The 22,891-nt window shown below is 37.5% G+C and overlaps 2 protein-coding genes across 20 annotated transcripts in view; one reads left to right on the forward strand and one right to left on the reverse strand.

The window, feature by feature from the left end:
* The window catches only part of wun (wunen), a 119,455-nt gene extending 110,116 nt beyond the window's left edge, over positions 1 to 9,339 (reverse strand). For 2 of the 4 annotated variants that reach the window (XM_067111118.1, XM_067111121.1), the window contains exon 1: positions 9,174 to 9,335. In XM_067111118.1, coding sequence (XP_066967219.1) covers positions 9,174 to 9,228 — 55 coding nt within the window. In that variant the 5' untranslated portion in view covers positions 9,229 to 9,335. Of the gene's footprint in view, positions 1 to 9,173 lie in introns of all 4 variants that reach the window. The other 2 variants (XM_067111119.1, XM_067111117.1) reach the window with 2 other exon arrangements.
* A 314-nt stretch (positions 9,340 to 9,653) lies between these two features.
* Positions 9,654 to 22,891, forward strand: part of Orp8 (Oxysterol-binding protein-related protein 8) — a 420,271-nt gene continuing 407,033 nt past the window's right edge. For 8 of the 16 annotated variants that reach the window (XM_067111122.1, XM_067111142.1, XM_067111123.1 and 5 more), the window contains exon 1: positions 9,684 to 9,839. In XM_067111122.1, coding sequence (XP_066967223.1) covers positions 9,794 to 9,839 — 46 coding nt within the window. In that variant the 5' untranslated portion in view covers positions 9,684 to 9,793. Of the gene's footprint in view, positions 9,840 to 9,948; positions 10,358 to 22,891 lie in introns of those variants that run through there. The other 8 variants (XM_067111129.1, XM_067111145.1, XM_067111146.1 and 5 more) reach the window with 4 other exon arrangements.

Consider the following 22,891-nt stretch of genomic DNA (forward strand, 5'->3'; position numbering starts at 1 on the left):
CATTACAAAGAGCAAACAAGAGCAAAATCAAAAACAGTCCACAAAAAGCATATGCCAATCCACAGTCCAAAGTCAAAAACCAAAAGTCAAAGAGAATACTTAAGTGGAAACAACGAGTTAACGAAATCCAAAGACGGAGGTACTGAAAACAGATGTTGACAGTACCGCGACAGAGAAAATCTGAATAGAAAATGGAATGGTTCTCGATACCCGCCTCCCAGCGGCGGGAATGGGTACTAACCACCTGGCCACACTGCGTGTGCCGCGAGTTTTTGAAATTCTGTCGGATTTGGAGAATACAGCTATATATATATCTGACAGGTAAGTCTCATGAACAAAATAAAAAATACTGAAGCTAGAGGGATGCAATTTGGCATGTTTGATGATTGGAGGGTGGATGATCAACATACCAATTTGCAGCCCTCTGCCTCAGTAGTTTTTAAGATCTGAGGGCAGACTGAGAAAGTGTGGACAGAAAAAAGTTCAGACAGGAAAAAAAAAAAAAGAATGGACAGACAAGGCTGGCACAATAGCTTTCTTTTCAGAAAACTAAAAAAGCATTTGTAAAGTTATGGTTTATTCTCTTTCAAGAACTTGTGGAGGATATATAATCATGTTCTCTTAGGCTAATGGGTCACCAAAAATCATAGATTTACAGTAATTTGTGTTTTTCCTATGCATATAAACCACAGGCTTTTAGGGAATAGTATCCTTAGCATGAGCTGGAAACACTCTTGGAAACTTATATAGGTATGTAACATACTTACAAAGGCAGCAGGTGGGCGAGTGGAGGGAGCCACCCCCCCACCTCACCTGCCATCAAGAACTTTTTCCCCCAGCACCAAAGGTAGTTGGGAGTGGTTGAGGTGGGACTGTAATACTGTAGGCTATATGTATAACGCTCTCATTTGCCTAAATGGGAAAAGTAGAAATTACTGTAGAGGTACTTGAAAAATTTCTAATTTTGTAATCTCTAAACTGATTTGCATAATGAATATCCACCTGGAAATTACCAGCCCTTTGTATAAATCAAGAGCAGAGGATCAAGGGTTCCTGTAACCTCCTGTACAATCTGGCAAGACTGGTAGGGTTCTAAGCCAGAGTGAGACGTAAATGAACCCCCTCAATCTAGGAAAACTTCAAAGAACCAAGCGCTGCCCTCAAGATATGGTAGCATATGTAGGAAGGAAGCTAGTATCTGGGTAAATCATAAATTGATGTGTTCACATAATAGCTTTACCAAACCCCATCCCCCTTTTAAAATGGAGACTGGAGGGAGTTACATCTTATACGCTTAAATTCTAAGAAGGAATGTCCTATTGTGAAGTTTACCTACACCAAGGCCCATCTAGCATATATTTGGCCTGACAGCTGCCTTGCAGAGAAAGCAAGAATGGAAGAAAGGAGAACACCTGGTTACACCCTTCACACCTTTCGGTTTTCACTTTTCCTGTTCCACTCCATGTTGAACAAAACTTACATACAGTGAAAACAGAAAGAAGTTGCAACTTAATCAGTCAGAGCACAGGAAGATGTCTGAATTCAACATTGGTCACACGAAAAGTGTTGATGACGACAGGTGTGAGAAAGGTAACCCAAACTCCCTCACCTACTACCAGTTAATTAACATGTTACCAAGTTTCAACAACTGAAGCTTGTGCTGAGGAACACTCCTATATAAAAGGCAATACTGTAATTTGTATTTCTGTTGGAACAAAATATATTTAGGCTATACAGTACTGTAACTCAAAGTTTGAAGACTGGAGAGAACAACATACTTAAAGTTTAAACATTGCCTTTGCATCATCATATGGTTAATAAAGAACTCTATAAGATCAGCAATACTGTACTTTACACACAGTATCGGTAACATTTTTTTCTATAGTAGACAATTCTGCAAACTCTAAAATTCATACATAAAGTTTACTTTAAAGAAACCTTTTTGTAGAAAAATAACTAATGTACTGGAGCTACTTAGCATATCTGTTCTATTCAAATATGCTACTTGGTGGTACCAAATCTACCCATCATTTATAAAAAAACAACCTCTGGATGAATACTGCACCAAACTTATACTATCCATAATACAGTACAGTACATTTCTCCAGTTCAACGCTTATCATTTATCACAAATAATACCTGATTTAGATTAGCAACTGGTGATTCTCTTATCTAACATGCAAAAGCATGTTATATGCTGTAATACTTTGTAAAATATTTAGTTTATATATAAATATTAGAGTAACAATCTAAATACATACAAGAAAGTGAGTGAAATAAACAAAGGGCCAAAATGAAAATATCCAATGCAGTTAAACCTGTACAGTAGTTAAATATATTTGCAACAAAAATTGATGACAAGAAAGCTATTCTTAAAATCATATTGTTACAGATGATAGCACTGTATGACAGTAGAGAAAGAAGGAATGATTTTTATACTGTATATGGAAATTACCAGCAACCATGCATCCTTAATGACATATGTACAATCAAATCTAATGCACTGAATCTCATTCAGTATATGCAATGCAAGCAATGGCCAGAAAACATCAGTAAAGGAAGTAATTTAATGATTACGTAGAATTAAATATGTACATTGACATCAATAAGAAATAGTATGTTGAATATGTATACTGATATCAATAAGAAATAGTCTGTTAATAAAAGCACCAAAAGGCATTATTCTTCTGAATATCACTGAAGACCAAAAGCTCAATTTAAACAGATTTAAATACAATGAGCTGAATTACTGTACAGTATATACAATATACTATGTTTCTTACTACATTATTATACATGCTCTGCACTCAGGCAGGACCCCCAGCACCTATAACTTCCCCTAACCTACCAACAACCTTTCTCTCTGCTTTCAAATCATCAAAAGCTAACTCTCAGGGTCCTTTTATTCTTCTTCAATCACCTCTTCCCATTTAACCTAACTACCTGTGATACATGTTTATTCTTTCTTTTTCTTTGTGATACAGGCCTCCTACAAGTCTACATTTCGCAATCCCCTTTAGATCCCTATGAAACTCTTCGTAACACTTTTCTTCAGGAGCACAATGTCTCTTCCGGTATTGTTATTCCTGGTTAACTTCAGAGTTACCCCTTTCAATAATAAAACTTATGCTGTAGTTTCACGACTCTTCATCATCTCTTATTTACTCTCTCTCTTCACATGGATATTTATTAGCTTTCCTTCCAAGTATGTTCACTTTAGTTTTTCTGATCAATTTTCAAATGGTTTGTTATATTTTGCAACTTCTGTTTACTAACTAGAACCTAACCTTCGGTACCCATCTTAAGGTTTAATTTGTTCTTCAAACATCATGAAATAGTAGTGCTGGAGACAGCATCTCATCTCACATCTGCCACCAAATCTTTAATAAAGCGTATAATTCAGGTCTGGAACTGAGTATACATTTGAGGCACTCAAAAATTTGTTTGTGATGTGATAAGGGATTTATTTTCTTCAAGAGGATCAATTGCACTTTTTGATGTTAGTGGTTTATTTCCTTTGGTGCAGTTTTCAGAACTGAGAGAAGTTAACCATCAGATTTTATTAAATCTGCAGTATTTCAGCTGTTATTATAAGCTCTACCTGTATTTGCTGGTGTCAGCCTAAAGTTTTTAGTTTCCCTTTTCTGTACTATTGCAATAAGATTTTCTAGTCTCTTGGGATTATGTAAGTAGTTCAGCCAGGGGATATCTAGGACAGATTTTGTATGAAATTTTATACATCTTTGATGTGATCTGCAGGATTTCTTCGATTTGCTTCTTAGAAATTCATCCCAATCAATCAACAACCCATTCTGTCTTGTGGAGGTGGAATGCTGATATGGAAAGAGAGGGGCATTTTGGATGGTATTCAGCTGAACATTAAATGCAGTGTCATATTACATAATTGGTAGCGATTGAGAGACAGCTCAGTGTTGCCCAAAGATATTGCCAAACAGGTTATGATTATGTTATGAAAATTAGATCAAGGGTGTTTTCTTCTTCTGATTGCATTGGCCTTGTTCCAAATCTTATCTGTGGGAGAATATTCTAATCAGGCTGTTTAGCATCCTAGTTTCTTGTGCATCACCTTACAATGGGACACTTACTCCTCTCTATTACTGAACTGGAAACATTAAATTCACTCAATACTGTTATATCTGGAATTGATGAGCCCAGTACATTTATAACTGAAACTTTAATAAAATGTTCTTGAGGAATAACTCAGATGGGAGGTGACAGCAGAAATTACATAGTGGGGAACGATATACAAAGTAAGATGGAGAGGTTTAACTCTGTAATATGAATGGATAGGAAACAGTGAATATTATCACTTGCTCTTAATAAATTATAAGTATACAGTAATTATTTGTACCAAGATATATGACATCTCCTTTGACGGTCAGCGCAACTTGACATAACATTTGAATAATCTTTTAGAAATAATTCAGATTCATTTGCCATTTCCTCCAGGTAAGTGGCTCTCCAAGAAAGCAAAGTACATCAGGTTGAGTTTTTTATAATCTCTTTTGGAATAGGGATTTTTATAAAAGGAGAGAGAGAGAGAGAGAGAGAGAGAGAGAGAGAGAGAGAGAGAGAGAGAGAGAGAGAGAGAGAGAGAGAGAGAGAGAGAGAGAGAGAGAATGTACATACGGTACATGCACATTAAAATGTGAGAAGATTAGAAACGAAAATAGGAGCAAGAAGGATATCATAAATCATATGTGGACAGGTTACCTCCACTACCTTCTTTGCCCACCTGGATATGTATCATATCAGGAAGTTGTACCTTGCAGGACAGTTGGAATTTGAACGTAGTTATCACATTCACAATATAATACAAACCCTTTAATCATACAAAATGAAGTCTATAAACTCTCCTTAGTCAATATGCACATACTGTAACTACGTCAGTCACAGCAGCTTTCTACTGTCATATCTTCATATTTTACAATTACTATCATTGTATTAATAAAAAGTTTACCCTAACCAGATGAAATTTATTATGCGGGAAGCACTGCCACATTAATTTCTTGCCAAGACAAAGACCTCAATAATGTACAACTGTTGGATGAATATTTACCCAGTCTACAGGACTGATTTGTTCTTTAAACTACCTCTACATCTTGTCTATTTGTGATTAAGGGTGTGTACTATCCTGTGAATTTGATCAAATGGGTAGAGACTGGATAGATCACAAGACCCTGCCCAACCACTAAGTTTTATGTTTGTAATAATGAAGTAAATGGGCACTTGTTGTGAGGCAGATGCTTACTGGTTATGGTACATCTGCAGGAAACCACAAGTTTTGTTTTTTTCTAATCTTGGCTCTATTCATAAATTAGCTCATTCAGTATTTACTCAAGAGGGTGTCTCTTGAGTAAATACTGAATGAGCATGCATGTTTCAGGGCATGCTTCACTGATGTAATGACATAAGGTTACGCCAGCGAAAAATATATGACACAAGGAAATTTCCCACTGACTTTGTTTTCTTGAAACTCAAGAGATTTTATAGCATATGATGGTATCAATCTCTGAAATGTCATGTGCTCAACTTAAGGTGACACAAATGACAGCCAAGTCAGCAAGCATGTTCAACCACAGGCTGAGAAAAAATGCTGCCTCAGAGAATGCCCTGGCATCTAACGCCACAGCAGGGAAGGAAATAGCTTATCTTCTGCTCAGTCTCCCTAGTTGGAGGTTGTTCATCAGCCCGGCAGTGATGAGCCAACGTAAAGGGGAGTAGCCTCAGTACATAAATCTTCTGTCTTACATTGTCAGAGATGGGAGAAGCAGCTTACTATCAGCTGGAGGGCAGGAAAGCTACTGATCTACATATCAAAGCAACCAAACATCAGTTTTAACTCTGGGAAGAACTTTAAAGTTTGTTCAACCTGTGAGATAAGGTTTGATGAAGGCACTTTCCCTGAAATCAATGCACTAACAGATGTAACATGCCAAGCAATCTCAAAAAAGTGCCTCTCCAACTAAGCCAGCAAGGTTTCTGTATGAAAAGGACCCTCAGATCCTAAAAGATCCCTCCCAGACAGGCGAAATGTTAACTTCCTATATAACACCTCCGTAGAAGTAGGCAGCAAAAGGAGAGTGTAGGACAGTCCTCCTAGGCTATCCAGAGAGGAGTGAGAAGATGAGAGGTCATAAACAGGCTCACAGGCCCTGAGGACCCTAATTACAATATAGGAGGAGGGGGAAAAGGACAAAGAAGAGAGATTACACTTCTTCACCTTCAGTCTTCGGTCTCATTCTTCTCTTCAACAATAGCTGAGCACAAGGTTGATACAGGCAAATGAGGAAACTGCATGAGAAGCACTTGGGTTTCTCCCAAAGAATAATGAAAGCAGCAGGAGTGTCCTTGGGGTTGATCTCCCAAGCAAGAATAGCAGAAGTGGACCCCCAATCTGAAGGTAAGTGATAAAAAAAAAAACAAAAAAACCTGGGTCACCAAGGATACCAAGGATTTACAACACTGACCTATGGTAGTTATGGCTCTACACTGACATGCCAAGAGCAGCTGGCATAGCAGGAGCAAAAGGTAATGAACCACAAGCACAGGCCTTACTGGGGAAGGCAACTGCATGACCACCTGGACTGTCAACTGAATAGGTGAGATTTTACTACCCAAAAACAAACTTATTCATGCATTAGATATGCCATGGCAAAATGAAGTGTAGCTTGAGCTACTCTTTGTGTAAGGAAAATGAAAATACTTTCTCATATCATGAATTACCAGAAATTTGCTGATATACCGTACCTCATGCCTGCTGTGAAGTCTGAAACCTCTTGCTTTTAAAGTATGCTTAAGTATCATACGCTTGCATAGGCAAGCTGATTTGGTAGAGCAATTAATTGTTTTGATACAGTACATGAACACCAACGTCATACAGGCCTAGGCTACAATGGACCATTAAATCTAAAGTATCACTAATTCTGACACATACAACTCTGAAATCTGAACAGCCAATGGCTACTATGTGGGCAACAACTTTTCCATAAGCCTATCCTATAGCCAAATTCTTAACCCATAAATGATTTATGAGTAATATGTGAACAGCAAATGATGTCAGCTTAACTACAATTCGTCTGTTTGCTTATCATATGCATTGTTTTGTGTGTATGCTAATGAATTTCTCAATTTTCATAAGCTTTTCAAACAAAAAGCATTTAACTGTCTGCATTTTGTCCTAATCCATAGTTCCAGTTTTTTGTAAAATGTTTTATGTATATACAATTTTATTTATTTTCATTTATTGTAATATCTCCACAAATTATATCACTTCTCCACTTCTTTATCCACATTAGGATATAAGTATGTATCAGTTCTCAGTTAGAATAAGAAAATTATAACTACTTTCAACTGCAACACTTAGCACTCAAGTGTCTTCTTATGCCTTGAAAACACTAATCTTTATTTTTCCCATGCTATCTTTTTAGGCAATTCGATAATTGAAACATAATGATACAAAGTTATGTCATGGCCTAACTCATAGTTGTGGGGTTCATAGTGATGTCAAAGAAGGTGGTTTATACATGATATGAAACTGTACCCTATGTTTTTGAAAAAAGCTCCTCATTCTCGTTATTTTGAACCCCATAAACACTATGTACAAATGATAAGTAAAAAATGTATCAAATTATGACTTATAAGGTAAGACAATACTACCTCCCCCACCCCTCCATAACTAATACAGGAAAATTGTAACCGGTAAACCGCTGCGTTATGTTAGGTTGGTATTTTTAGGTTCTTTTGGTGCCCTATCATTTCCCAGCCATTTTTGCATGAAAAACCCAAAATAGTTTTCGTAATTCTAAGCCGGCTGTCCGCGGTGAGCTAGACTATGGCAGTTGATGTTTTCCTATGTTATTTTACTTGCTTTACAAGAATTTAAAGTAATATTTTGTCGGCCGGCTGTAATAAACTGCAATGGATTTTTGAAGACTGCATGACTTGAATTACCCAACGCAGGGTAGGTCTAAGCTGGCATTCTGCGGTGAGCCCCCACCCCCCTCCATAGTTAATATGGTAAAATTGTAACCAGTAAACACCCCTAGGGTACATTAGGTTGGTATTTTTTGGGGTGTTTATTGGTTACAATTTTGCATATTGGCTATGGAGGGGGGTGGGGGGCTCGCCGCGGAATGCCGGCTTAGACCTACCCCGCATTAGGTATATAATTCAAGTCATGTAGTCTTCAAAGGTCAATTACAGTTTAGTTACAGCCGGCCGACAAAATATTACTTTAAATTCTTGTAAAGCAAGTAAAATAACATAGAAAAATGTCAATTGCCATAGTCTAGCTCACCGTGGACAGCCGGCTTAGAATTACCACAGTTTTTCCATGTAAAAATGGCTGCCTGGGGTCTTATTGGCAACTTATAAAATTTTACTAAGGAGGAATATCATTCACCTAACAAATAAGAACATTATATTCCCAGGGTACTGAAGTGAATTACTTAGTGGTCACAACAGCAAAGCCAAAGAAAGGGCTGAGCAACAGATACATATTAAAACTGTTTGCTTTCAGTCTGCCTAAATGACACATTAGGGTCCTACCAGCTTATATCCCAACAAAAACTAGGCCTAAGAAATGTTAAATGACTGTACAGTACAGTACCTTTGCCTAAGAATCACAAAAAAGAGACAAGATCTATTGCAAAGCTCTCCAACAAAGTACAACAGGCTAGTATATATACCTACCTTAACCTATACTTAACCCACATAACGATCGAGGATAAAATTGCTCAAGTCAGTCTAGACTAAGCTAGGCCTATTGTTAGTAAGCTAGACAATCTTGCCTACAGTAATTATGAAAATACGTTAATAATTGATTTCTACAGTTTACTCTAGCAATAATGTGGCGACTAACAAACAGGCCTCGCGTTACGCAGAGAATAGGCTATAGCTAATTTAAATTAAAACTTTGGCGTCCGAGACTAAAACTCCTGAATCCCATTTTATAAAAGGCTCAACAGAACAATGCAAATTAAAAAGACAGTTCAACTGCTGTATTTTAAAAGGAAATGACGGAAGCTCCGACACGCTATAATCCAGAGGCCCAGCCCACTTGCAGTGGAAGCCTACAGTTGCAATTAAGTCACAGACAACACCGCTATTTGATCATTCTTATTATAACATGTTACTGTCAACACACTTACCTATCAGTAACAATATGAAGTTCAGAGTCCCTTTGATCATATACTTTCTTTCCATTTTCGTGACACTGTTGACCTTCCGTCCCTCTCGCACAACCTCGTCCCAGCTCGAAGAGCACCAACTTGCCAACTGCTGCTACCATTCTCCACGACGGTCTCGAAAATGAATAGGCTCGTATTTTTTGGAATATACAAACGTTCGCTGTTTTACTTTATAAACGCTTTATTATAATAATAGAGATGACTCATTAGCTCGTTAATCATCAATTAAAAATTAAATTACTACCGGATATATAGTCTTGACGAACTTTATTAAAACATCGCCAACACTCCCGGGAAGCTTATTTTCTTATTTCTCATGTGTAGAAAATTTATATATTAAACCAAAATTGTTCCGTTCTTGAATTTTATTTAATATAACGATGTGCCGAGTGTCAATCAATGAGATTTTATTTAGGCTCGTAGTCATGACACATGCAAGTAGGATTGGAATGTGCTCTTTGGAGCTGTCACTGAGCGAGAGGCGATCCGATGCGCTTCTCGATTCCCTTGGAGGGTCTGTTTGCGACAGAGTTGTATTAGCAGTTGAGATGTGTAGGTGTGCTGTGTTGTTTTCTTAAGCTATGATGGAATTGTCAAGGAATGTGGAAAAGGAAACTCTCGTTCCAGGTGAGTGTTGTTTACATACGTTACATACCTGCGAGGAATGGCACAGGCGGTGGTTGTCAGTGAGTGTGCGGTTCGGTGACTCATTTAATTGAGTCAACTTCAATTTCTTAATGTATTTGCTTACCGGTGTAGGCTAGCGGGTTTTCAGGACAGTCTGTTGAGTTTGTTTGAAATATATTAGTGAGATACTACGACTCGAGGTGTTAGGCAGTTTTTATAGAAGACATATCGCATGCCTCGTATGATTTAAATTGGTATTGCCGTTGTAGGGCGGGTGCCCATAGGCTAGTGAACAGTAATATGGTTTACCTGTTCTGAAGAGGTCCATTGCCCTCGCCTCCACTCCGAAAGGAAAAGTGGTGCTTTTAAGCCTAAACGAATTGATCATCATCGGTAACACAAGTAAACATTCAGCTGCTTTTAATTGGACATAACATTTATTTAGACTGAAACGGTTTCGAAATGTGCACAATGTGCCCCAGCACATTTCCAGCCTTATTGCAAAAAGGAAGTGTAAGGTAGGTTAGCTGAGGTGGCTAAGTATATTTTAGCTTAATCAGACCACTGAGCTGGTTGACAGCTCTCCTAGGGCTGGCCCGAAGGATTAGATTTATTTTACATGGCTAAGAACCGACTGGTTACCTAGCAATGGGACCTACAGCTTATTGTGGAATCTGAACCACATTATGATGAGAAATGAATTTCTATCACCAGAAATAAATTCCTCTAATTCTTCATTGGCCGCTCGGAGAGTCGTACGCTGGGCCAATAGTGTGCTAGCCAAAAGCTCTACCCACCCCTTCAGTGAAGAACTTAGCTGAGGTGGTAAGTTGACACAGGCTTGTAATTTTACGGGAAGCAGGCCTAGGTAACAGTGGTATTATTTTGCAGTCCTTAAAGCCCAACTAGTTAATTCTATGATAAGTATTAATTTGCATTAAACCATAATTGCATTTTGGACTTGAAAATATCATTTCTGGTGCTTGTTTTGTTAGCAAATGAGTACTTTTAGAGTTGGTGGACCCCACCCTTATATCCTACAATTGTGGGAACCACAACCGGAAAGCATGGATTTGGGAGGGGGAAAACGCTGAGTTAAATCCAAGGTCCTTAATCTCATTGTTAGTTCACATTTAAATTAAGGTAAGTTTATGGACTGTTTTCAAACCAATATCATGCACTAGGGTAAGGACGGCAGGTGTAATTTGTCAAGTCATTTGTTACCATAACAAAACAAAGGTCAGAAACATTCAAAATGCAGATTAGAAAATAGGATGATAATGTTTTTAAAGTCCAAAATACAAGAATGGTTTAAAATAATTCAGTCTCTCCTCGGATACTTGAACTGTATATTTTTTTGACTGGCTATCTTGTGATTTATAAAGTTAACTTCTGACTGTATGTGCCAGCCAGCACAGGCTCTTGTCAGGCAGCCCGTAAAAGGCAATAGTTATGGGGAACCCCATTGGGAAAGGGAAATAAGTTTTTGGATTGGGGGGAAAACCAATAAGAAGTTAATTATACAAACAGGAATGGTCTGAAATGCTAGGCTAAACTGCAAGCTCACTAAGATAGGAGAGTTGTTTTATACTAGTATGATTTATTTATATGGTGAATAATTGTATCTGTTGTTCTGTTATGCATGATGCCTTGTTGGGCGTGTCTAGTGGGCTAAAGCATGGTATTATGTTAGTTTATTACTACATCTTGATATTGGAGTTTTTATGCTCTGCTCTTGAATCTCTTTATACTTAATAAAAAAATCTTAATAAAATCAACTGGAAATTCACTGTTATCAAGATATTTATCGCCTCTTGTTTATGTTTTAACATTGGGGCAGGTACTGAATGAGGCACTCATGGAGGAGTGGGGCAGGTACTGAATGAGGCACTCATGGGGGAGTGGTTATGGCATTTACCATACCCTATCCTAGGGCATGGTACCTTAGGGTAGGTTATGTTAAGGGAGCATTAGATTAGGGTACATCTCCGTTAATGTCATTGATATAAGCTGGCTGTGATCTTTAGAAATAGGCAGTAGTGTAAGGTACATAAAGCAGCCTTTGTTCAACTGAATATTTTGGTTTATAAAACTGAGATGGGTTAAAAAATATCCAGGAACTTCCCCAGAAGTTAAGAAATTTTTGTTGCCTGACAATTAGTCTAAGTAACAGAAAAACAAAGGTGATCATTAACACATCCAAAACAGTGTCCAAGAAATTTTGAAATGCTTTTAAGATGGCATCAATAAATACACAGCCACCTATTTGCTTACCCATCATATTCCCTGTATACAAAAGACTAAAATGGCTGTCATCCAACAGCTCAGATGATGAATTCCATATTAAAATGCCATAGAATTTCCGGGTTGGATGCTGTGCCTGATTGAGGCTGAAGGGTACGGGGTTGAGTAAACCTTCCCAGTAAGGTATGATGCTTCACCTGCAGTCTTGTTTTTGGATCAGTTAAGGCAAAGTGTGCCCTCCTCCCCTGGTTAGGTTGGATGCAGCACCTCACATTATATTAAGTTAGGTTAAGGGAGAGTAGGTTAGGATGTATTTCTGAAAATATGTCTTTTGTAACAAAAATAATGAGTCTTTTTCATATTAAAAAATATTTGAAGCAAATGTTATTTATATCAATATAGATAACTTGTAAACTGTTTGCTTTTATCATACATTGCAGTAGCAAAATATCAATCTTTCATTTCGCTCATTTGCAACATGCCCACTTGTCTAGGTGGGGTTGTGACAGCAAAGTCTAGCATACTTGGTAAAATAAATTCAGAGTATTGTATTGGAACTAATTTTATTTTCTTCAAGTTCATTTTGTCCCCAGTGCCAGTGCATTGGTTTTAAATAACTACATACATCTTTCCATCCATTTCAGGTGAGATAAGATATTTGTAAAATCATTGTCTGAACTTCAGTTTGTGTTGTATAAATGTTTCTTTTCCCCAGCATTGTCTAACATGTAAAGAATGCAAATAAAATTGTATAGTCATCACCATAGTTTAGTAATGTAGGTACCCAAATAGAACTTTATGCAAGTTGCAGATTGTTATTTGTAGAGTGCATTGGCAGTTCTTTTCTTATGCTTGTTTCTCAGGTAAGTTTACATAGAAAGGTTAGTAAAATTGCAGAGTCGTAGGTGAAGTTAGGTTGGGATGCGTCCTTGTGAAGTTTATTTAGTACAAATAATGACTTTCACAGTTCTGTACAGGAAGCTACATTTAATTGGCTTTACTTTTGGGCTTATTGCAGTTTTATTAATGCTTGCACACCAGAGATCTTAGTTTGTAAACATTGTTGAAACTCATTAGTATTTGATGAGGGAGGAATACCATTGCAAACAATCATCAGTTGGTCCATTGATGGCTTTAGTTGTTGCATTGCCAGTAAGAGAAAACTAATCTTTCATTATGATCAGTTGTGGCACTGTTTTTAAATATGTTTCTATTTAATGAAAAAACGAAATTAAGTGCAGAGAGAGCAGAAAACAGGTTACAAACATTCTCCAGTAAGAACAGGGATTTGCTAATTTTTCTTTAGTACACTACTTACCTAAGATGGCTATATTTGATTTTAAAGTAGACCATGGCATACTGTACCCCTGTCAAGTTGGCCTCCCAGATCTCATGCCTAATAAAGACGGAACTTTTACTATTGCTTTTGTATTTACTGTACTTATGTTGATAGTGACATTGAGCAGGGCATGAATAATTATAATTTTGATTTGACTGATGTAAGTACTATAGCTACTATGTTATTGTGGCCATTGATGCTTGGAGTATATTTTTTATCATCTATTATATGTATTTGCACAGTAAATGAATAACTCATATCTTAAATTTCAGAGAAACATTCATTCCAAGCATACTTGATTAATAATATTGAAAATTAAAAAAATAAAAATGATCATATTTTTTGAAGACAGCTGGGTTCTTCAACTTATGAAAAAATTCCACTGGATTTTGCATACCTACATCATCTCAAAGAACCATAGAGAGAAGAGAGAAGGTTCATATAGTATGTACCTTTCTCATCTCAGCACATGTATAGGAAGCATTTTCTCAAATCCTCTAGGCTGTGGTGCTCATAGGAAGTTAGCAGTTTTTGCAGAATGACTAACCTTCCATTTTGTGGGAATAAAGAAATATTGTACAGTATATCCATGGGAAAGTTGATTTGATATTCCAGCATTTTCTGCTAACGAGAACTGAGCAAAGCTGCCTTTATTTTCTGTCCTATTTTTGGAAAGGGACATTATAAGATAAAAGAAAATTACCTCCCAGCATTTTGTGTGTTGCCCCTGTTCCTTGTCAAGCTCTCTCTGCTTTTTCCTTTCCTTACACACAGGTGCGTGCTAGTGCACAACAAAACTTTACTTTACTACCATGACAGCTTGACAAAGATAGCCTCTATAAGATATGAGATGCATGATATTAAAATTCCCCAAGGACTGTTGTATGCTTAACGGCTTTCATGAAAATCATAGTCTCTCATGATAAGTTGTAAACTTCTTTCTGTACGTACTATCAAAATGGCGCATAGTTTGTTTGTCAGTAAATGTCAAGGGCTCGTTTCTGAAGGGGCTGCCGTGCTTAATAACGGATTTGGAGTCATTGATGTACAGTATATGGGCTTATGTATATATATATATATATATATATATATATATATATATATATATATATATATATATATATATATATATATATATATATATATATATATATATATATATATATATATATATATATATATATATATATATATATATATATCTGTTACTATTTGGAGATGAATAGTTGTATCAAATATTTGTTTCTAAGAGATGTCCTGTAAGAAGGAATCCTCACACGTAAATGTATGTTTACAGTCATGTAATGTGAAGTTAGCTGCAGGTACCTAGTCTATATATGGTAATCAGAAATTGTAAGAGATGCACATTTGATTGAAGAGGAAGTTGTTTCACAACAACGTTTGAATTGAAGTCACACTGCCAAACGTTAATTATAAAGTGAAACTAGGTTAACACACACTTCAGCTCATTGAGGGAGATGACAGAGTTAGCTACATGACGTTAAAGCAAATTAACCTGAAACTGACATTTCGTCTGAGATCCTGTAAGGGGGTTAATTGTGTGTAGGATGTAAATTTTCAGTGCTTTTTTAAATTTTATGTTAAGGACTCCTGAGGAGGCTATTTAATCAGAATACATGTAAGATAATATATGGTAAATGGTTGAATTAGGCCAATCCTTATAGATGAAGATGGATATTTAATCATTTTGAATAATTACTGAAGTGACGTATGGAAATTATTACATTGTATCATGGTGAAAAGCAAAGGTTTGTATCCCTTTAGGAACCAGTACTGAATTTTCAAGTGATACGTATTTTTCCTTGGTGTACAATCTGTAGCTTTTCATAAAGGCCTAACCACTAACCCACCTCTACCACCCCTATTCATTCCGGATATACCTTTTTGGTGAAAGGTCCTACCAAAAGGTCCTTTATTGGGCTGGACTCTACTTTGACCAAGGTAGGCCAAGAGAGGTCAGGGCAGATACCTCAGGCCTACCTGTGATAGTCTTTTGTCCTGTCTGTGATAGTCTTTTGTTTTTTAGTCAGTACACAGCCACTATGTGCGATGCACTGGATTACTCCATTTGGGAAAGCTTTGGATTTTATACCCAGGAAAAAGTACAAGTTATTTTAAACTTTGTTATTTTGGAAGCTGTCACACTGGAGAACCAATATGAAGGATAAGTTTAAAGGCCAGCAGTGTGTGAGCAGTATTTCAGTATTCTATATTTGGCTGAGGTCAGTTGTTGAGAATAGAGGTAAGCAGTGTTGGTAAAGGTGTGAATGATGTCATAAAGGACATATGGTTAGAAAAAGAGAATTATGATTTGCAGTTTTGTTGATCATGGACTGGATAAGGCGTGGGTATTGAGGATGTTAATGTGTTTGAGAATGTAATATGGTAGTAACTTTAAGTTAATGTGAAATATCCCACATGGGCATCATCTTTGATGTTGAATGAGTTGATTGGTCTCTTATTATTGTTGTCTGGTATTTGGCTTAAGTTAGGTGCTAAGAAGGGTGACTCTCCTCTGGAAATTATGTGAAATTCAGTCAGTTAAAGTTTAAGGGTAGAGGTTAGCAGGGATAATTACTCCAGATGTTCAGTCTGTTGCTTTACCTTGTTAGACATGTAGATCACTTAACTGTGTTAGAAGCTTTGAGATCTACGGTAGTTGTATGGATGGTAAGCTTAACTGACGGAGTTTAATTAACTTTGTCAAAAGTTTTTAGATTTATGGTGATTGTTTGGATGGCAGGCATAACTGACAAGAACAGCCTTTAGTGTGCTTACCATTAGCAAAAGTAACTTCTGTGGAGATTACTGATATTTAAAGACCTATCTTATACTTATGTGAGGAACCTTTGATGACATAAGGTCATCTGGCTTGTTTTACATGTGAAGTATGCTTGAATTTTGCTTGGTTCAGGATGTAGTTATTGTAGTTTAGTGTGTCTTCAGGTTTGTTTCGGCTTCATTAATACACAAGATTGCAGAACAAACAATTGGTCATCTTTTAGTCTGGTATCAAGTTTTCTGAGGGGAGAAGACAATCATGTTTGATACTGCCAGGCATATCATATTGTTGACTTCTGATCATTCTGCTGAGCAAGCACAACATCATCATCTCTCTCTCTCTCTCTCTCTCTCTCTCTCTCTCTCTGTTGATATATGTATGAAAATTGTTTAGAATAATTTGAATGGTATACCAAAATATATCAACTTACTCTAGATAACTAATTAACAATTTGAAGGTGGCAAACAGACTTTGAGGACATTTACTTCATCTTTAGTTTCAGATAGCAGTTAAAGTGAAAAATAAACTGTTCTAGTATGTAATACTCACCTACCTTTGTGTGCTAAGTGTCGGGATGATAGTCTATTTTGACAAAGGTGGTGAAAGATGGGAAAATCTTGTCTTGAGTTTTCACTAGGATGACTTCTTGGACGAAGGGCCTGATTGAAACTGATATAGGCACCTGTCATTTACTAGAATCCTATTAGGTTACTCATATTGCCTGTGAGGTGGCATTGTTTGTGGTAGGTAAAAGAATTGTTTTTCACTTTACCAATGTATAACAGCCTCCAGTGAGTTTTTAAGTGTTAATTGTATAATCATTGCCTTCAACAGTCAGATTTTGTCACAGACTTAGTAGAGTTTACTCATATCTCTGCCAATATGGCAGCATAAAAACAGGCGTTTATTGGTGTTTGACAGAGAACCTGTTCATGTTCTGAGGAGAAAGCTACACTGGTCTTTGTGATATTGTCATTGATACCTATGCCAGATCATTTACTAGTCTCTGGAAACTTCGTCAGTAAAATGCTAAATCTGTATTACTATCAAAAGACGCAGGGGTTTTGCAACTTCATGTACCCTAGTTTCTTTTTACCCTGTGAAAAGTTAACCTTTGTTATCAGTGGAAGTTAGGTGTTAATATAGAACTGGAAGTTTTTTGCATGTACTATGTGTTGAGTTAAAAGGATTGTTCAAAATTATTGTAGAGAATTTGTGGTTATCTAATGAACATTGTTTTTTTCTTTTTGGTCTAAGTATGCTTTTGAGAGGTTTGATTTTATCAGAATTTAAGATTTAACATTCAAAGTAGCTGCCATCGATGTTATGACTGGAATACCGTAACACTCATTCATTGGACTTCATTTTTTTCATCTGTAGCAGACATCAAACTGTGAAGGATATAGTCTACAAGTATTGTACGATACCTTGTATTTGCTGGCATGATGGTCCCTCTTTGTAGATTCAAAGCATATCAAGAAATCATCAGTTTATATATGTACAGTATTGTGATTTCATGATCCTCATTACTACAATAATTTATCCTAGGCTTGTCGAGATACTTTAATGAAATTGGGGTGATGGATAGCCAGTCAGTTAAGACTAATCTGCCAGGGCTATTGTGAATACTGCACTATCATTTTCATAGACATTTTTTGTTACATGAAGGTTGTAGAAATTCAGTGATAAAAGAATGAAATTAAGGAACAAAAATATTTAATATTTGTTCCTACCAGGATGCAAACAATTTTTCTTATATAGATCTACTTCTGGTGCAGCGTAGGCCAGTTGAAGCATAGAAATAAGGTTTCAGATTTGGTAGTTGCCTTTGTATGGAGGTTTGGGTAGATGCTTGCACACACACACACAGTAGTTATGGCATCAGTTTCTCTTAGACTGGTGCTCTCGTTTTGGCTGTGTGTAAGGCTGTGCTTTTGTGCTTGAATGGCTTGGATATGGGCCTCTAACCTTTGTGATTGTGGTGTGCATTTTAAGCAGGACAATGGATGAGAATTCTTTGTCTCTTTGTAAAGATGACCAGCATAGATGGCCAGAAAGTGATAGATTGTGTGTGAGGTTTATGACGGTGTCCACTATTGACCCTCATTCTTTGTGTTTAGCATGCAGAAGCCAAGAATATTCCCGCCCACTGCTCGTTGACACACACACTTTACCCAAACGTAACAAAAATATTGTTTGATACTTCATGGAATCTGCTGTGTGGCCTCTTCCACACAACAAACACTAAACAGTCAGTGCACGGTTTCCTATTATTGGATGCCTGGTTGGTGATGGAGGATGCCTTCCAGCACCTATTGTCCAAACCTTGATGCGTATACCTTTCCCTAGTTCTGCCTGAGGATGCCTTCCAGCACCTACTGACCAAATCTTGATGCGTATACCTTTCCCTAGTTCTGCCTGATCCCGAGAGTTTTCAGCTGACTGATGCTCACCTTGAGTCGTAGGATGCTTTTGGTGGCTTGAAGCGATCTCAAGCCGAATGGTACTCAAACCTGCTGTTGCTGCTGGCGGCAAGACCAAGGGAACTGCCCCCTTAGTCTACTCTGCGGTGACAGTTGTTACCACCAATCCTTGTACACTGTCATGCTTTATGGATGGAGACTATCGAGGAGGAAGAGGGTTTTCTTGAAAAGTTGCAGAGATGTATGAGTCAGTCCTAAAATGTACAGTTATCTACCAATCACAGTGGTCCATGTATGTGTGCTCACTGGTGTCTCACAAGGGGTATTTCTCTGGTGACAGCCATTATTTAGCAGATCTCTTGACTTATGCTTGATATTTCCATGCATTTGAGCAGTTGTACCTTCCTCAGCAAATGAAGACCCCAGAGTGGGATGTCATGCTAATCCTGAGAAACCTCTTGGCCACTGTTAGAGCCATAGAGAAAAGCCTTAGACAGGGATATGATGCTAAAGACTGTGGTTTTGATGTTAATGGCAATAGTAAAGAGAGTGGGAGAGTTACATTGGTGCTCTTATGCAGTGCAACACTTGGAAGCTTGGTTCTCCCTCTCATTTGCTTTTCTTCTGGAATTTGTGGTGAAGAGACAGGGCCCATGAGCTTTTGACAAAAGATATGAGTTCTTCTTGGTCTCTTCCTTTTGAGACTTTGTGGGTGTTCTTGGTCTCTTCCTTTTGAGACTTGTGGGTGTTGATGAAGAGATGCTGCTGTATCCAGCTATGGCTGTACTTTACTACTTGCCAAGTGCATGGTACCTACCTCAGACATGAGTGCTGTCGCCTGTTTGTGAGTATGAGCAGACATAAGAAAGAGGTATCAAAGAATAGTGTCATTCTGACATCATGAAGTGATTGAATGGGCCTACTGGTCAGAGGGCTTAGATGTAGAATATACAAGTACAGTATATACACCCAAGTGCAGACTAATGAGGTAAGGGACCTTCTGTCTCCACAGTGTTCAGGAGGAACTTTACATGCCACAGGTACTGATGGCAGGTGGGGCCTGTCACCCAAGTTTCCTTTAGTTCTTTTTGTACCTGCAGGATGTCACCATAAGTCCTTGGATACTTTGCCCTAGGGTCTTGTGGGGACTCAGCATGATGTTAGACAGAATAGCATCTTTCTTAAATTTTAAGGTGAGAATGGTCAGATGTATGGTGTGTGAATGGTCACCTTTTTTCTCTCCTTCTGTTTACCCACTATCCTTTCAAGTGCATTACTTAACAGAGTGTGACTATGATTAGTTTGTAGACATGACTCCCTCCACTCCTAAACAGGGGGTGCTTGTAGAGCAAACTGACTTGGAAGTGGTCTTGAGAAATCTTTTGCTACTTTCCAGTTGGTTCAGAGGAGCTAGTTGGGTTAGATGGGGGTATGAGAGCCAGTTTCCCCTACTTGCCCGTGTAACAAGGAGATTGATGCTCAAGGTGGCACATAAGCAGCCTTTAATTTAAGGCTTTGCCTCCCCAGTATGAATAAGTCTCCCTATAAAGACAAGGTTTTGTATTTTCATAGGAACTAATTGCAAATGTCAAAGATAATTTGGATCTTCTCTTGATCTAAAAACCTGTTTTTATGGTATAATCCCACTTCTAGTACCTCTCATTCTGTACTGCCAAAGAGAAATGGATGCTTTTTTTTTTTAATTTATAAGACCTACGGTTTTTTCATCATTATTTGGTCCCTCTTAGACAGTTTTTGCATCTAAGCATAAAATGATGATAGATTTAGAAGCTGAATTTTCAAGCATGCCCAGATATTTTAGTAAGTTCTAAAAATGCCTTAGTCAAGAGAAGAGAAAGAAAACTGCTTTGAACATTTTAATTCATCAAGACTCATCTGCACTCAGTCACAGATTCCATCCCATTTTACAGCAATTACACATAGGAAGTTTATGAAAGACATTATTGAGCTTTGAAAGCTTGTGAGAAAGAGAATTTAAAGGTGTTTTTGTTGCAAACTGTTTGCAGGTGTTTATGACAGAGGGTGAAGGACACTAAGGATGAAGAAGAAAAATGTAGAGATGATCACAAAACTCTTGTTGCAAACTTTAACAAGTACTTATTAATCTTCCTATCATTGTTTCTTGATCATGACAGTTTTTTCTCAGTTTTGGTATGATTTGTGCTTAACTCATGAGTGCTCTTTTGATAACATCATCCATATCTTGGATCCCAAATATCAGAACAGCTTGGTGTACATTTTAATGAAGTCGAAGTCGGCATCTAAACCTCTGAATATACACTGGTACCACTCACTCTGTCATAAGTGGCTTGAATTGTTTCAGGTTATATTGCTGATGATTTCAATAGCAGTGTTATCATGTAAAGAATCTTTGTTTATTGACCTACCAGATCACACGTCTTCATGTTCATTAAGAACTCATAATGAAGTTTAATGAAAAATTGTTGTTATTACCTCATGGAATTGTGGTGTTCGGTGACAGGAACAATAAGTATGTTTGAATCTGAGTGACATGCTAGGAATTCAGAGAAGAGCATCATTGCTGTAATTGTTTTCATTCAAAGATTCATTATATTATGGCTTTTAGAAGTATTGTATATGTTAACAATATATTTTTTGTACATTGCACCTTTGTTTCTGTTTTATCAATATTGGTTGTATTATTAATTACTTTCAGATGCTGCTCGGTGTTACCCATAAATTTCGGTTTACTTTAGTTAAAAGTTTGTCTTCATCTTCATCCTATTGTCATTAGTATTATATTGACATTTAGGTGACATTGTTTCATGCCGACTGTAATCGAAATTCCATTTTTAGTTCTCTGTAAAAGAAAACTATTGTGCTGGCTTTGTCTGTCCATCCTCACTTTTTTTTGTCCACACTTTTTTTCTGTCTGCACTTTTGCTGCCCACCTTCAGATCTTAAAAACTACTAAGGCTAGAGGGCTGCAAATTAATATGTTGATCATCCACCCTCCAATCATCAAATATACCAAATTACAGCCCTCTAGCCTGAGTAGTTTTTACTTTATTTAACGTTAAAGTCAGCCATAATCGTGCTTCTGGCAACGACATAGGCTAGGCCACCACCGGACCGTGGTTAAGGTTTCATGGGCCGCAGCTCATACATCATTATACTGAGACCACCGGGGGAGAGGTCTGTTTTCTGTGGCCTTGATTATACGCTGTAGCTGCTGTACAGAAAACTCCATTGTGCTGAAGAAACTTCGTCTCATTTTTCACTTGTTATCTTTGAAGGTATAAGATTCTGTTTTCGAAACAGGAAAGGTTATTTGATTCAGAGAGACCGGAGTATTTGGAAAAACCTTTCGTCCCGCCTTTCTCGTAAATTTGAGCTGCTAACATGTGAAACTTGAATTATAGGACCTTTCATTCTTAATCGAGTAGGTCAGCATTTCAAAATTCGTGAGCTGGTGCATAGTGTTTTCCCTCAGTGTCTTTATATCATTTGACTTGAAACTTATGGGATCAGTTTTTTCTTCACGATTGACGATGTAGAGAAGGTGGAAGTGACACAACTCTCAATATTTGAACTGAAGGAAATTCGCGGTGATTAATGCTTTTCGTTCAAATCCACCTAGTCAGAAGACCGATTTTAGTGACGACTATGAGAGAGAGAGAGAGAGAGAGAGAGAGAGAGAGAGAGAGAGAGAGAGAGAGAGAGAGAGAAAATTAGGCTCTATGGTAGGAATGGAAAGAGGGCCAACGCACGTGAGGAGGAATGTTAAAGCTGCACCGTCAGGAAAAGGGTTGGTTGTGACGCCTCAGGTAAAGGAACAATCTAACAAAACTTGATGTCCGGTCCTTACGTCTCTCTCTCTCTCTCTCTCTCTCTCTCTCTCTCTCTCTCTCTCTCTCTCTGAAGTGATTAAATTAAGTATCTCTCTCTCTCTCTCTCTCTCTCTCTCTCTCTCTCTCTCTCTCTCTCTCTGAAGTGATTAAAATAAGTTGTCGGCGAATAGCATCTGATGTCACTGTGTCATTTTCCCACTTCCTCTCTTACAGAATCTTGAACGGAATCAAATGTTTCGTTTATATCGTCAGAAATTACGAGTAGTTTACCGTTTATTTAATTGCAATTCAGCCTCTCTCGGGATAGAGCAGTAGTTATTTTCCCATTGCAAATGACTGTATGGGAGAAATTTTCGTAAAGAACGCTTTAGGTCCGCAAAAAAAAGGGGGGGATACGACTTAGATAGCGA

Source organism: Macrobrachium rosenbergii, chromosome 11, assembly GCF_040412425.1.
Source record: "Macrobrachium rosenbergii isolate ZJJX-2024 chromosome 11, ASM4041242v1, whole genome shotgun sequence".
NCBI classification, from domain to species: Eukaryota; Metazoa; Arthropoda; class Malacostraca; order Decapoda; family Palaemonidae; genus Macrobrachium; species Macrobrachium rosenbergii.